General features: G+C 37.9%; 1 protein-coding gene across 2 annotated transcripts in view; it reads right to left on the reverse strand.

Moving 5' to 3' along the window:
- Vwa8 (von Willebrand factor A domain containing 8) overlaps positions 1 to 16,644 on the reverse strand; it is a 463,242-nt gene that overhangs the window by 145,920 nt on the left and 300,678 nt on the right. For both annotated transcript variants that reach the window (XM_004650767.3, XR_006636125.1), the window contains exons 27-28: positions 4,255 to 4,363; positions 2,461 to 2,599 (exon numbers count right to left, since the gene is read on the reverse strand). In XM_004650767.3, the coding sequence (XP_004650824.2) occupies positions 2,461 to 2,599; positions 4,255 to 4,363 (248 nt within the window). The remainder of the gene's footprint in view (positions 1 to 2,460; positions 2,600 to 4,254; positions 4,364 to 16,644) is intronic.

A 16,644-nucleotide genomic window follows, 5' to 3' on the forward strand; every position in this document is an offset into this window, starting at 1 on the left:
ATTTAGGTAAACAGGTTCAGAATTTCTTATGCAAACACCTTGAGACAAGGAACTAAACTGCCTTTGTCTTTCTTACTTACCAGCTATTTAAATGTTCATATTTTATGAACCTAAAATTAAGATACAGAGTACACAGCAGGATGCTTTTAAATTTGGAATAATCCTATGAAATCTGGACCACATATGTGTATTTGCTATATCTGTAATATATATATATATATATACACACACACATACAATTTATATCCATATCTATATATATATATGTCTATATATCTATTTATATCTATCTATCTATCTATCTATCTATCTATCTATCTATCTATCTATCTATCTATCCATCCTACAAATACTACATCTGGTCAAATTTAAAAACGAATTATCAGTTTATTTATTTTCTTTGTTCATTTTTATTTATTTACTTGAGAGTGACAGAGAGAGAAAGAGGCAGATAGAGAGAGAGAGAGAATGGGCGTGCCAGGGCTTCCAGCCACTGCAAACGAACTCCAGATGTGTGCGCCCCCTTGTGCATCTGCCTAACGTGGGTCCTGGAGGATCGAGCCTCGAACTAGAGTCCTTAGACTTCACAGGCAAGCGCTTAACCGCTAAGCCATCTCTCCAGCCCAGTTTATTTATTTTCATGTGTGTGTGTGTGCACATGTATGTACACCAGGGCCTATTTCCACTGTAAATGAATGTCAGACACTTGTACTACTTTTTGCATCTGCATCTGTCTTCAGTGGGGCGGCAGGCTTTATAAGCAAGCACCTTTAACTATAGAATCCTCTTCCTTAGCCCCGAGATATGGTAAATTTAAATAAGAATGCTAATAACAATAAGAAACACAGCAGTCAACAGAAGGAATGAAGAATACATATATTCTTCATATTATTATTTAGGAGATAAAATGATATGTATAGAACAGTTCCAAATATCAGACAGAATCATAGGATATATAATTTATGGGGCTTTTTACTGTACCAATTATAAATACAAGTAAGTTCAATTTAACATTTAGTGAGCATTTTCCTGTATACTAGAAGGCAATGGGGAATACGGTTAGAGTTTTGACAGAAATGTACACCACAAAATTATCAGCTGTTCTCTTGATTTGTTTAAACTTATTTTATTTATTTGAGAGGAAGAGACTGGGTGTGCAGGGACTTCATCCACCATCAACCAACTCCAGCTGTATGCACCACCTTCTGCATGTTGCTTATGTGAGTCCTGGAGAATTGAAGCTGGGTCCTTTGGCTCTGCAGGCAAGTGCCTTGACCACTAAGCTATCTCTCTAGTCCATTATTCTCTTTTATTAAAGGCATTAAGTGTCATTTGATTTTTGGCACACACATATAAATAAAATTAACTCCAATTCTAACCCAAGAAAATGCTCTTTTCTCTAACAAATATAGCATATATCAAAATAAAAAATAACAAGATAACCCTTAATTACAGAAACAGTTAATTCTGTGATGAAAGGATTAAATTTTATCAGAGAGCAGATAAGTTCATGTTTCAAGCCCATCTCTAACGGACTGGCTGGGACTACCTGGAATGTGTGCCAAGGACAGCAGAGGGTACGTGAGCAGGTTCAGAGAGAACAGTGCTGCCTGCCACAGGCTTGGGCAAAGACTCACAGCCCCCATAGGATGTTTAACTATGAGATAGGATGAGGCCCAAGGACCAAGGGAAATAGCTTCTCATGCTCACTCTTTATTAGTGACCATAACATACCACAATAAAAGCATCAACCTTGTACTAAAACTAACAAAATACACTCCCAAAATATTTGAAAACATACTTTTATTGGAAATAGCTGATTTATGGGCTAAATAGTATCTACAGATATTATTGGAACAGAAACATAATACTGATTTTTTCCCTCAGTAATTACCATCTTAGTCCCTTCTCCAGACACCACTGTGTATGGTCACATTAGTAACTGACATCAATTGAAGCACTTCTTCCCAAAGGTCCCCAGGGCCCCTGCATGAATCAGTAGGTATTGGCAACAGTTTGGAAGCTTATAGACCAACAGCACACCTTCTTTCTCTGTCATCCTTTACAATGAAAGGTTTATTGACCACAAGTCACTTAGCCCTGCTGTTGTGGTTCATACAATCACAAAACTGGATCCAATTCCAGGCAAAAAAATATCCCATGTATTTCTCTTTTCTTTTTCCCTTCTATTTTTAGCACATGCCTGGGTGTGTTTAACTTTGGGCTACAATTGTAATGAGAAACAGACATAGTCTACAAACTCAAGAGTGCTTATGTGGATTCCTCAACTGTATTTTGTTGGGTTGTTAGAGGAAATTAGTTCTAAATTACATATAATTGCTATACAATCTACTGACTCACCAAGCCTCTCATGGAATTCTTGATGCCTCAAGATTATTTTAATCCATCTTTTCTTAAATCATTGCAGGAAGAAAAGCTCTAGAGAAGAAACTGACATACCATGTGATACAGCAATGTCACAGATTATATTAACTTCCCCCAGTGGTAACCTCCAAGAGGCACATTCTTCAGTAAAGTTTAGGAATCTTCCTTCATGCCTTTCTATTGGATACTCTTCTATGTTTATAGACACTGGACCCTATAACAAGAAATCATCTGAGTTAAGTAAAATGTAGAAAAGACATGTCACCAAAATGAAGAAAAGCCAAAATTTTTCCAAAATATAGAATTGCTACTTATGTATTTAGTATCTTGATATACTCATTTTATTGCCTAGCATGTAATTATACCTATAGTAATAGCACATACTTAACTTACCTTCATAAATGCTTTCATATGTACTAACTTATTAAATTTCTCACTTAATTTTTGTTTTAATGAAATATAACATATATAAGGTCCTAAATTATTTCCCATTTCTTGCTAAACCCAATTCTGAACTCCAAATATTAAGACACAGAGTCATCCAAACTAGAAGAACAATTTATAATCTAATGAACAGGGCCCAATATGTTTCCATTGTGAAGACGTTTTAAATCATTATATAGAAGTATAATGGTTGAATGTTGGGTCTTTTAAATGAAATTTAAGAAATATGGTTTTGTACCTGTAGGGCTGGAAGACTAAAATCTGCATTTCTTACACTACTTTGGGAAATCAATTTTGGAAGCCACTTAGGTTCTCCCATCAGACACACTTGCTTGAGGTTTGGAAGACGTAAGAGAGAGGCAGTGGGTACTGCCCTTCCTGCTGCCATGGTAGACAAGAAGCTCTAAAAACTATGACAGACAATCAAAGCTCTACTGTGGGGCTGACAGACTAGGACCCACCCCTGGCTTTGTAAATAAAACTTATTGGAACATAGTCGTGTCTATTTGCTTACATGTTGCCACAACAGTTTTTGTGTTAGAATTTTGCAGTTACAGCAGAAACTGTATGACCACAAGCCTACAATATTTATCTTTTAGTCATTTACAGAAAAGGTTGCTGACCCTGTTTTCCTGCATAGCAACAGCAATGGCTTATGCAGAGACACTATCTTTGAAACTTAAAAGCAGTGTTGGTGCTGTCTTCTGTTCCTGCTGCCCTTTCTCATGATGTTATAAGCACTTAGTTGCCATTTCTGTTGAGATATACCTGGAGTAATTTTTGAGGGCAACTAATGACTAGTAATCATTTCTCTTTCACACAGAGCCAGTATGCATTAACAATATTGGGCTAAAGTGAGGTCAAACATTTAGAAGCATGAAGGTTTCTTTCTTTTTTTGTTTTGTTTTCTTTCTTTCTTTCTCTTTGGTTTTTTGAGGTAGGGTCTTGGTCTAGCCCAGGCTGATCTGGAATTAATCTCAGGCTGGCTTCAAATTCACAGGAATCCTCCTACCTCAGCCTTCCTAGTGCTGGGATCAAAGGCATGCACCACCATGCCTGACTCAAAAAGCAAAGTTTTATTATACAATATATCCCTGTATGAAAATTAAAAATTAAAAAATTGAATAAAAACCACAAAATTTTAATACTGTTGCCAACACAAAGACAAGTATCAAAGCATAACTCTCCTAAGAAAATATACAATACACCTGACTGACTCTTATGAAATACAGATTTGTTCTTAGAAGTTCTATATGACCAATTGCCTAGATTAGGTTCCTTAGAGGACAGATAATTTGAAAGCTAGAGCAGAAGCTAAAAAACTTACAAAATAAGTTATTTCTAAGATTATATGAATTTTATCTAGGTAAGATAAAAAAATTTGTAAGAATCAACATTTTAAGAGAAAACAATAAAGATATCAACCTTTACATCTATAGGATGAGTTTCTGCTGCACATAAGAACTTCTGCATCCCATTTCTTGCTTGACCAATTGTCCAGTAGCCCATGAATGTTTGCTCTGGCAGAGGCAACCTGTCAAAGATGAATGAAAAAGTGAGCATTTTTTCACATTATCAAATCTTCAGGGAAAATTAGCTATTGATTAACAGCCATACAAATACACTTGAAGAATGTGCTAGTTAGAAGTGTATTATACTTCATTTTGTTTCAAACTCAGTTTACAAAATCATGTTTAGCATGCACATTAAGATGAAAAAAAAAGATATCATTTCAGAAACTCAGAAGATAAGATTGTAATGCAATTTTACCTTAATGCCAAATAAATTAAGGCTAACAATTTTTTCCTGAATTGATAAAATATGCAGTAACTTTATAGTAAATTCCAGTTATAGTATAGGAAGACTGAGAACAAATTGGAGCAAACTATGAAAATTTCAGTCTATTCTTTTTTGTTTGTTTGTTTTTTTGAGGTAGAGTTTCACTCTAGCTCAGGCTGACCTGGAATTCACTATGTAGTCTCAAGGTGGCCTCAAAACTCATGGCAATCCTCCTACCTCTACCACCTGACTGCTGGAATTAAAGGCGTGTGCCACCACACCCGGCCAGTCTATTCTTTTAAATTTGAAATCAAATTTTTGTTTGTTTACTTGTTATGAGACAGGGTCATACTATGTACTCCAAGTTGACCTTGAATTCTTGATTCTCCTACTTTAGTCTCCCAAGTTCCAAGATTACAGGTGTGTACCACCTTGACTGACTAATGCAATTTTTATGGTTTTATTTTATTGGAGATAAGAGTCTCACTATGTACCCTGGATGTCCTGAAATGCATGGCAAACCTGTCATTTTTGTCTCCAAATCACTGGGATTACAGACATGCACAACCATATCCAGCTGAAACAATTTGTAAATAAAGTGATTTATTAGAGTAAATATGGCAACACAAAAATGTAAAACTTCAGACAAATCTGAGAATAAAGCCTTCACTTTATAATCATACTATGTTTATTAAAACATAGAACCAGTGACAACTCATTGTCACTTAACCCATTAGACATTTCTTTTTTTATTGGTGCTGTTTTTTTTTTTTTTTTGTTCATTTTTTATTTATTTATTTGAGAGTGACAGACAGAGAGAAAGACAGATAGAGGGAGAGAGAGAGAATGGGTGCGCCAGGGCTTCCAGCCACTGCAAACAAACTCCAGACAAGTGCGCCCTCTTGTGCATCTAGCTAACGTGGGTCCTGGGGAACCGAGCCTCGAACCGGGGTCCTTAGGCTTCACAGGGAAGCGCTTAACCGCTAAGCCATCTCTCCAGCCCAGATGCTGTTTTTTTTTTTTAAAGGTAGGGTCTCACTCTACCTCAGGCTAACCTGTAGTTCACTATGTAGTCTCAGGGTGGCCTTGCACTCATGGCGATCCTCCTACCTCTGCCTCCTGAGTGCTGGGATTAAACGCATGTGCCACCACGCCCAGCCCATTAAATATTTCTTATTCATCATATTCTAAGGGAAAAAAAAGGCTCACAGATATAAATTCTCTAAAAATGATACACATATGGGTATATATTAAAAGTATGTGTTTGCTGAGGACACTCAACATATATCAAAGCAGAAATGCAGAAATTACTGTAAGATCAGCACTAAAATAGCCTTGTAACATACTTGCCAGGGCTCTAGGAGCACTGCTGAAGAGGCAGCAGAAAGACTGGAAGAGTCACAGGGTGGGAAGGTGTCGGAAAGGCAGGGCCCTGGGTTAAAACAAACCTAAACTCTCTGACACCAAGGCCCCAGGCTATTGAGGGGTAGTAGCAGCCTAAACCACTGGTTATATCTCTACCAAAGAGGCAAGGGAGCTCCCCCCCCCCACATTCTTGGGTGTTGCAGTGAGCCTGGACCCCTGGACAAAATCTCGGACTGGGAATCAGCAGGAAGTAAGGCCACTCCCTCTACGAGCTCGGGATACCTGGACATTCAGATAAGACTTAGGCTTTGCCCATAACCCTGTGGCCTTTGGCCAGTTGCCTAGGAAACTCCTTATATAATATCAGCCAGCACCTTACACAGTCCCTCCCCCTGCCATTACCTACATGCTAGAATGAAGGTCCCCATATGCTAATTAGTTATCAGCAAGCAACCTTGTACAGCCTATCCCCTTAGGACCCTCTTCCCACCCTTAACTGCTTATAAACCCATTTCCCTGACAATAAACCAAGAGAAGTTCTCAGAAACTATCTCCTGAAAGTCTTTTCTTTCCTGTGCTCACCACCAGGGTTGCCTGGGAGCCTTTGGGGGAGTAACCCCAGCTGGAGGGAGGACCTAGGAACCCACAGAGAGCAGTATCCAAAGGTGTCCCCTCCCCCTCAAGCAACGCCTGTCTGCTGCTCTCACAACTCAAAAACCCCATGGTGAATACCAGTAACCCAATGAGGAGGGCCCTCAGTGGAATGGAGGCAGGGAAGTGGGGAATGGTACCAATACATGAGCTGTTCATACAAAGTCTCTACTTAATAAAAAAAAAAATATATGTGGGCATCACATCAGGTTATTTGTTTCTCAATAGTGGCACACAGCCATGGTGGGGAACCAGCTGCTCTTGATTTGGCTAACTGATCCCCTCAGTGGTAGGAGACCCATAGCTGGAGCTGGGAAACAAGTCAGAACCATACCCAAACATAAGTCCACTCTCCAATATCAAACTACCATCAATCAAGGGCTACAAGAGGGCCTACACCTATCAAACTCTCTATCAAAAAAGTAATTGTTATCTCAATTTTCCGGGTGCTAACTTACTCTCCGTTGGAGAATCTGCTTCTCTTTTTCAGATAGATGCAGATCCTAAGGAGAGAGCTGCCCCAACATACCTCAAAAGGGGCCCGACTGAAACTAAGGACAATTGGCGAAACAAGCAAGGGTGATGTTTTCCTGATGAACCGGATACCAGCACAAAGGGGAAGGGGACCAACACAGAGAAAAATCAACTCCTACCAAATCAGAGAGCCAGAGCCTCAGAGGCCCCCAACACCGCAGCACTGAAGCAGACCAAAAATGAACCCAACATGGCTCAGGGAAATTTTGCAGAAGAGGGGGCGGAAAGAATGTCAGAGTCACATGTTGGGTCATGATATTCAGAGACATTTATCGTACCAATAACCGTGGGCTAACTCCACAATGCACGACCCATTTACATCATCAAGGAGGGTCCAATGGGAGGGGGTAGATCATGGATGAGCCTAAACAATGGTACCAAACTGTCTGTATTTGCTGAAAAAAAAACTAATAAATTAAATTTTAAAAAAATGTGCTTGAAATGAGTGTAATAATTACTGAAAGATCCACATATATTTAGAAATTATTTTCAGTAAAGTTAGTCTGATATAAATTTCCATATGCTTAATAAGATGACACACACTTTGGCTCTTTTGCATAAGAATCTAAACATTCTGGTGAAATAGGCTTTTTGTCTCTTTCAAACATAAGGCAAAAGAAAAAGAAATTAAATTGAAATTCTTCCATGTCATATGATAATCTCCAAAGAACATGCTTTGTCTATTGCAAAAAATTTAAGTACCTGGATTATTTTGCTGTTATTAGTATTTGACTTGAAAAGAGTGTTGGGTGAGGAGAGTTGGGAGCAGTGTTGAATTAGAATACTATAATTGTTGTTCCTTAAAAAGGAATAAAAATGCATTTCTGTGTCAACAGGGCAGATCTAGATTGGGATCTCCTTTTTTTTTTTTTTTTTTCCTGTCTTAGTTAAGGGAGCAAACTATTCTTTACTTGTTCTCTTAAGTTCACTAAAGAAGAATTAAGTCTCCAAATGTAGAAAGAGAAAAATAAAGGAGACACACTAATTTTAACATACAAGTTATGATATAACGAAATGCAAAAAGATCTGGGTTTTATTTCTGTTTCTAGTAACCAGCTATACAAATTTGGGGAAGGAATGTCAGCTAATTCCTATGTACTAATGTCTTCATTTATAGTGAATTTTGATCAAGAAAATTATTTATGGCCGGGTGTAGTGGCGCATGTCTTGAATCCGAGCACCTGGGAGGCAGAGGTAGGAGGACCACCATGAGATCGAGGCCACCCTGAGATTACATAGTGAATTCCAGGTCAGCCTGAGCTAGAGTGAGACCCTACCTCAAAAACAAAACAAACACACACACACAAAAGAAAATTATTTATGGATTGGAGTTTATGTCAATCAAGGAATGATTTATTAATATATTACATATATAATGATTATTGTATATTTTATATATATACATGTATTATATATAATAATTTATTAAAGTATCCAAAAAGAAGTTTTAAGGACATTCCAAATATGTTCTTTAAGAAAACAAAAGAATATCTTGAAATCTGTTAATAGGCACAGTATTGCTTAATGAAATTACCCTTGATTGATATACAGTACAAAAAACAGATCTAGGGCTGAGGGCCTATCTCAGTGGTAGAGGCTTGCCTAACATCAGCAGGGTTCTTGGTGGATCCCTACCATTGCTAATAACAAACAAACAAACAAACAAACAAACAAACAACTAATGTAGCCACATATAGTTTTACAAATAACATTCAGATGCTAAGTAAGAAAAAAAAATCTAGTTGAGACAAAGCAACTTTATTCAACGTCCAGTTTCTACTGACAATACTAGGGTTATTCATTAAGTCTGTTCTGAACTTGCCAACTTATTCTGAATAATAGTCATGGAAATTTTAGGCTGCTTGGCTGTCTTCAAAAAGCACTGGCTGTTTTGTTGGCAGAGTATGGGAAGGGCCTTCAAGTACTCCACGTAGAATCTATCCTGTAACCACATTATTGGCAACAGCAGCTGTAACTGAAAGACACACGTGAAGAATATCCTGGGGTTTTCTGATAACATGAAGTGTGGTCTCTGGACTCTTACTGTGAACACTAGGCTGGCCAACTGGAGTAAACCAGAGTCCCTCATGTATTTTCCATTAATAAGCTCTCAGAAAGCTGTGAGAAAACTTGGCCATTCCTGACTTTCTCCCTTTTGGTAAGTGAGTACTCACTCAAGTGAGAGGTAAAACATTACACTCGGTTATATGAGCAAACATTTGGATAACCAGCAGTAATTTAGGGGTAATCCTAAACTAATAGTAAAAGGTCTTATTTTCCATTACTAAAACTGTCATCTAACACTGTCCAGACTTAAACTTTTATATCTGATTTTACTGAAAGAGTAACAGCATTTTCCCATAATTTTAAAGATTATGTCACTTATATTGTTTAACTGGGTTAATATCTTAGCTACAATGATGTCTGGATTTGATTTTAAGGGGAGAAAAGATGGAGTTAAGGCCTAAAACTAGCACTTTTGATTTTCAGTGTCATTCAAAAATTTATGTTTTCTGAAACAATGATGTATTTCAGCTCATTTGTAGTGATGTTTCTTAATCCCTTGGGGAAGTAATCATAAAGATCTGAGACTAAAAGTTTCAAGCAAAATAGGATGAATATCAAAATTATGACTTGGGTCAAATTATAGCACTTGAGAAAGTTATAGAAAGGAACAAGATATTCTTTATTTTAAACACACAGACAATTCATAACATGGCACATATGGACACCACAGCTAGGTAAAATTGTCTGGAGAATGTGCAAGACATTTGTCTCAGAAATGCTTCCATAAAGAAGTGAGCTGGGCTTTTTACAGAGTATGTTCTGGCAAATTTCTGCCTTCTTTGAACCTTTGCCAATACTATTTCTGGAATCTGAAAGAAAACACACGAAAAGATTTGGATCTTTCTAGGGGCATTATGCAATTGGAAGTTGTTGACATATCTATTATCAACAATTCCTAAAACATTTCCTTACCACAAGAACTACTAATTTTTATGGGAATAATGGAACCCTTCAGGGTAGTTCCAACAACTCAAAGTCTCAACAATTACTACCATCTTTTAGGAGAAAAAGAACAATACCAATCTTAGCAGGCCTCCCTCACTCCTAATGTTTTCTATGTAAACTCTGGCAAAAATTAAATCAGCTGTCCAGCTGAGTTCACTGGAGACTTTCACAGATTGTTCCTGACACACACTTCCAGCTTTGGCTTGTACCCCTTCCTTTTACTCTCCAGCCAACTTCTGCCTTAGTCCTACCTTTAACTGCTATGTGCTGTTCTTCACATGCTATGCCTTTGCATGTTCCCCCAAGGCCATGACATCTCCCTGTAATTCCTTTCTGCTATTATCTCTTTGGTAAGATATCTCTATGCCTGTCTCTCTCTCTCTCTCTATGTCTGTCTCTCTTCTGGCTGAGACAGTCTCATGTAAACCAGGCTGGCCTCAAATTCACCTTCAACTCCTGATCTTTTTGCCTTAACTCCCAAGTGCTGGGATTACATGAATGCATCACTATGCCTGCTTAGAACTCCTTCTCATTCTTAAGGTTCAATGCAAATATAACTTTCCTTTGCATTTTGTTCCATATCTCTTTCTGGACAAAATAAATCTCTTGCTCTTCTGGATTTCCATTTTAAGTTTATGCTTATAAAACTCTTAAAGAGTTCTATAGAATCTTTAATTTTCAAATTTAAGAGAGGAGAAATTAAATACCTTTAGAGGGAATAGGTCAGAAGTGAATCTTTGAAGTCTTTGATATATATTTTCCATTTATTATATGTATTATATATACTATATATTACTACATATATATTATGTATATTTATTATATATGCATACTGAAGGAAGAAAACACAAAGTCCTCCATAACCATATACAAAGAAGAAGGAAGTAATACTATTATTTTAATTCTGGCATTATTCTCCTTTGCTGAAAACTTCAGAACTTATTCCTTTGCTTTGCTAAAACTGACATATACATGAGTATGTTTGTTTGTTTTGCTCTTCTGTGCCTGGTCTGCATATAGTTATCACAGCTTTCATGGAAGACATGTGCCTGTGCCACTCAGATCCTTGCAGAGGTCACAGAAATGCAGTTATTTGGATACATGATGTGGAAAAGATTTGGGGAAAGTTGTCTTGGCTGGCATTTCTTAGCCACACTTCCTTATCCCTAGAGTGACACCATGCATTCTTGGTGCCTTATTCTGGGCCAAAGCAGATGTTGTCAGCTGGCTCACATGTCTCAGGTCTAACTTCCTTTACAGAGGTGTCCAGGAGCTTGGATTTCCTTTCCTTCTTTCACTACAACAACGCCTCCTCCTTTTTTGTTATTTGCTTTATTAACCACACTTCTGTGATTTCAAATCCCATGTTCCTTCCTTTACTAATCATCCACAGGGACAGCAGGGCCTGAAACTTGCCAACCTCCTCCACTGGAGGTACTATAAATTTCCTGTAGTTCTCACAGGATAGACTTTTAGAACAAAGCCTCAACTGAGAATGCAGCCCATTCAGTATAACTCTGCTGGCAGGTTTATACACTGTCCCTACAATGTTGGTCACTGAGAGTAAGGTGGAAGCCTTATTCATTTAAATAATTCATTTGAATTCACTTCAGGCCTATTGATTTTACCATCTTATTCTCTCACTGGTGTTCCAATGGAAAATTGTCACACAACATGGGTCCTCCTGTGTTGGCTCATGACTACAGCTGCTTCCGAATGGCCTTTCCATGGTTCAGTCTGACTATTACAGTCAGGTTCGTACTGCTACCAGAAATCACTTGACCATGTGCAGCTTGTGGGAAAAAAAGAGTTTATTTTGGCTTACACACTTGAGGGGAAGCTCCATGATGGTAGGGGAAAATGATGGCATGAGCAGAGGCTGAACATCACCTCCTCACCAAAATCAGATGGACAACAGCAACAGTAGAGTGTGCCAAACACTGGCAAAGGGAAACTGGCTATAATACCCATAAGCCTACCCCTAACAATATACTGCCTCCAGGAGATGTTAATTCCCAAATCTGCATCAGCTGGGACCCTAGCGTTCAGAACACCTAAATTTATGGGGGACACATGAATCAAACCACCACACTGCCATTCAATTTATCATACTTAGAAAATGAAAAGAGCCTTTTTAAAGTCATGAATCTGACCACTAGCCTCTGAGTCAGAACTCTTCTGACTCCTGGCTCTTGTCTCCTAGTAGGCCTTACCAGCCAGCATGCCCTCACTTCATCCTGAGTCTTCTTCACTTTACAGCTCTTGCTCCTTACCTACTGATCATCAGCTTAGTGCTTAGGAAGTGTCTGTTAAGTGAGTGAATATGTGGTTACACTAGAGCTGCCAGTACTTTGTCCAGCTTGTCTTCTCATCTCAGTGGCAAACATCACGGTACATCTTCCCTATTATGTTCTGACTACATGGCTTAACATTTCCTTCACTTTGAAGACTATGCAAATGATGCTGTCCATTTTACAGGCCTATCTGGAAAGGCTACTGTAAGGATTGGGAACCCCAGGTGACAGGCTTTTGTAAAGGAATTTCTATCCAGCCAGGTAATGAGGCTTTTTATAAAATCTATCTTACAAAAGCTTAAAGGATTAAAAATAATTCTGCAAGACTGAAGATACATTTGTATAAAATTTATGCACTGTTGTTCTGGGGAGATGGCACAGTGGTTAAGGTGGTTGCCTGCAAAGCCTAACGACCAGGCTTCAATTCACCAGTACCCATGTAAAGCCAGATGCACAAAGTGGCACATGCTTCTGGAGTTCATTTGCAGTGGCACTATGCCCTGCTGTGGCTATTGTCTGTCTCTCTCTCTCTTTCCTTTCAAATAAATAAATAGATTTATAATTATTTGCAGTCAGCTTTCATTGCTGAACAAACACTTTATCAGAGCTGTTTATAGAAGAAAAGGGTTTATTTCAGGCCTACAGAATCCAGGGAAAACACCATCAATGGCAGAAGAAATTGGCTTACTTCCATAGATCCAACAAGAGAGACATTACCAGACAGCTATCAAACGCTAACAGCCAGAGCTCCAAACTACTCTCCACACACCTTAGGGTGTAACTCAAGATGTCTCCTCCCTGCCCCCCGTGACATCTCCTCCAGCTCTGTTGCTCAAGTGACTCAATCAAAAAAAAAGTTCTCTATATACTGGGTATACTTATTTTATTTTTCATTAAAATAAAGGGATTGAAATGGCTGTGAAGCTACTCCACAATATAGCAAGAGAATGCAGGCAGAGTTCATGAAAATAATACTATTCTGCTTATAATAGTTCCAAGGTATCATCATACAGACCTTATTACTTTTGAAAACTAAGAAATCTTTCATGAAGTGAAAATAAATCATTATGTAGGGTGGACTTGCATAACCTAAAATGTCATGACCTTATTTATAAAAATTATCACTATGAAAATACAGTTACAGGCTGGAGAAATGGCTTAGTGGTTAAGCACTTGCCTGTGAAGCCTAAGGACCCTTGTTCTAGGCTCGATTCCCCAGGACCCACATTAGCCAGATGCACAAGGGGGCACATGCATCTGGAGTTCATTTGCAGTGGCTGGAGGTCCTGGCATGCCCATTCTCTCTGTCTCTCTCTGTCACTGTCAAATAAATAAACAAAAAATAATTTTAAAAAAGACAGTTACAGGCCAGGTGTGGTGGTACATACCTTTAATCCTAGCACTCAGGAGGCAGAGGTAAGAGGATAGTGTGAGTTCAAGGCCATCCTGAGACTACATAGTGAAAACCAGGTCAGCTTAGGCTAGAGTGAGACCCTACCTTGGAAAACAACAACAACAAAAACAAAACAAAACAAAAAAAAAGAGACAGTTACAGTATTTAGTAGTTTAGAGAAAGGGAAGAGAGGCTCAAATCTTATACAGACAACATTTTACTTTAATGAGAAAAATTAGTAAATAACCATTGCCACTCTTGAATAGAAATCTAATAAAATTCCTCTGAAGAAACCCTGGCTGGGGGTGTTCTTTTTAATGTTTTTGGGACTTTAAAGACTCCCTAGAATTGCTCTTTATTAGATAAAAAAACAGTTGCTATTGATAGCCCAACCACACAGGGAGTCTTTAAAGCAGAAAATCAATTTTAGACACATATCTTTTCAAAGACAACTTCAAAAGAGATGAAGCTTTCTGTCTGCCAACACATACACCTAGCCCTATTCTATAAAGAAGAGAGAGGCTGAACACAATCCTGTCACATACAGTGGCACAGAAAGGTATTCACAACACGAAAACATGCTGGGCCACCTTCACTAGGAGCATTACTAACATATTCTGGGGTGGCTGGTCAAGTAACTGATGGTTACTGATTCAGGGGGAGGAGTTACTACTATTCAGTTTACCTTATTCAATTAAGGAAGGACAGAAAATCACAGAAATTAAGAGTTGGGATAAATAAGGACTACTTAATTAATTCAATGTTCCAAGTCTGAATTCCCTCAATTATCTCCCCAGTAAGGTTTGTCCAGATGTGTCTGAACCCAAATGGAAGAAGGAACAGTTTTTTCTCCTGGTCCATTCTATCCTTGACCCAGGAACCATGAGCCCCAAGAGACAGACCAACCCTCTGAGTTGTAGTGAGTTAGAAGCAACTCACAGGGGTAGAGACAATATTAAAAAAAAAAACCAAAAAAAAAAAAAACTTATCCTTGTTTTGAACAATTTGTGAATGCCAAGACATTTTTTTTTTTTAAATCTTGATTTCAGGAGAAAAGATAGAAGAGAATTTGTTTGCATATTCTGGGAAGGATATTTTTAGTTACTTTTGGAAGTATTAATTTGAAAGAACATTAGTTTGAAAGAAATAGTCTAGCCATTAATATAAATGTGCTATATACATTTTGTTTGATATATGTTTCAAAATGGTAGGGAACAGACTTTGAAAGACAAGTGTAAGGTTACCAAAATCTTTGAAATTTTGACATCCCTTGTGGTAAATCCCCTCCTGCTACTTATTGGCTATATAATTTATTGCATTATTTAATGTCTCCTGAGCCTTCTACATTTCTAAAGTGTAGTCACACATAACAGTCATTTGTAGAGGTATGTTTTGTCTAGTAAGAACATTTGTATATGCCTGAAAGCAAAATGACATTTGGACATGCCCATAAAGGCTCAGGGCACTGATGCTACTGTCTCAGTCCTTAGGAGAATGTCTCTATGCTTTGTGACTCTGCTTGCTGTGATCAGAATCAATAGCCAAGTGTAAAATCCAAGGAACAAAGGAAGAAATGGGAGAGAAGTGTTACACAAAATCATATCTCACTCATTTAGACAACTCTGTTTTTCAACAAAGAAGCTTGAGAATGAAGCATTTTAAAAATGATCCCACCTTAGGAACATGTGTCCTATTAAGATGAAAACCATAAAAAAAGTAAAGTAGGATTTGGAAATAGCTATTTCTCAGTGCATGTACTAGCAAATGTAATCATAAAAGGTCCAGAAGGACTTTCAACATTTATTTCTGGATAAAATTATAAGAGTTTTCAGTTTCTTTTTATATAAGAAATAAATGGGTTATCATTCCTTATTTAGTCAATGTGTTATAAAAAGCCATATATTAAACACATATATGTATATGTATATACATATATACACATACATACATACACACACATATATACATATACACATACACACACATACATACACATATGAGAGAAAGAGGAAAGAGAGAGATAGAATGAGAGAGTGAGAATATGGGTGTGTCAGGGCCTCTAGCCACTGCAAACAAACTCCAGACATATGAGACACCTTATGCATATGGCTTATGTGGGTACTGAGGAACTGAGTCTGGGTCCTTAGACTTCTCAGGCAAGTGCCTTAATCACTACACCATCTCTCCAGCCCCACATATAAAGCTTTTTAATTTCTTTAAATTTTAAATTCTACTTCACTGATACAAGTGAAAGCCTATAGTTAGTCTGCTAGTGAAAAACTAATTATAAGTGCTTCTGTAGAAAAAAAAAAAGTGGCTTAAGAATATACTAAGAGGGGTGGCTGGAGGGATGGAGTAGAGGTTAAGGCACTTGCCTGCGAATCCTAAGGATCCAGGTTCAATTCCCCTGTACCCACATAAGCCAGATGCACAAGGGGACACAAGTGTCTGGAGTTCTTTTTCAGTGGCTAGAAGCCCTGGCATGCCCATTCTCTATCTGCCTCTTTCTTTCTCTCTCTGTCAAATTAAAAATAAAAAAATTAAGGAATACACTAAGTGTCACTAAAAATCAAAGTGAGAGGCATGGGCAAAAAATTTGGAACAACAGAAATACAGTTTAAAGATTTGTGTATCACACAGGGAAGACTGAGAGGGAAAAACATGAAGATAGCTGCGAAGGATGGAGATAATTTCTCTTTGTACTGAATTCATTTTAAAATGACCACAGTCTTTTAGAAAAAAATACATCTTATGCTCCAAGTAAGGAGGGAACAAAGGCTAGTGTAC

This window comes from Jaculus jaculus, chromosome 3 (assembly GCF_020740685.1).
Source record: "Jaculus jaculus isolate mJacJac1 chromosome 3, mJacJac1.mat.Y.cur, whole genome shotgun sequence".
NCBI classification, from domain to species: domain Eukaryota; kingdom Metazoa; phylum Chordata; class Mammalia; order Rodentia; family Dipodidae; genus Jaculus; species Jaculus jaculus.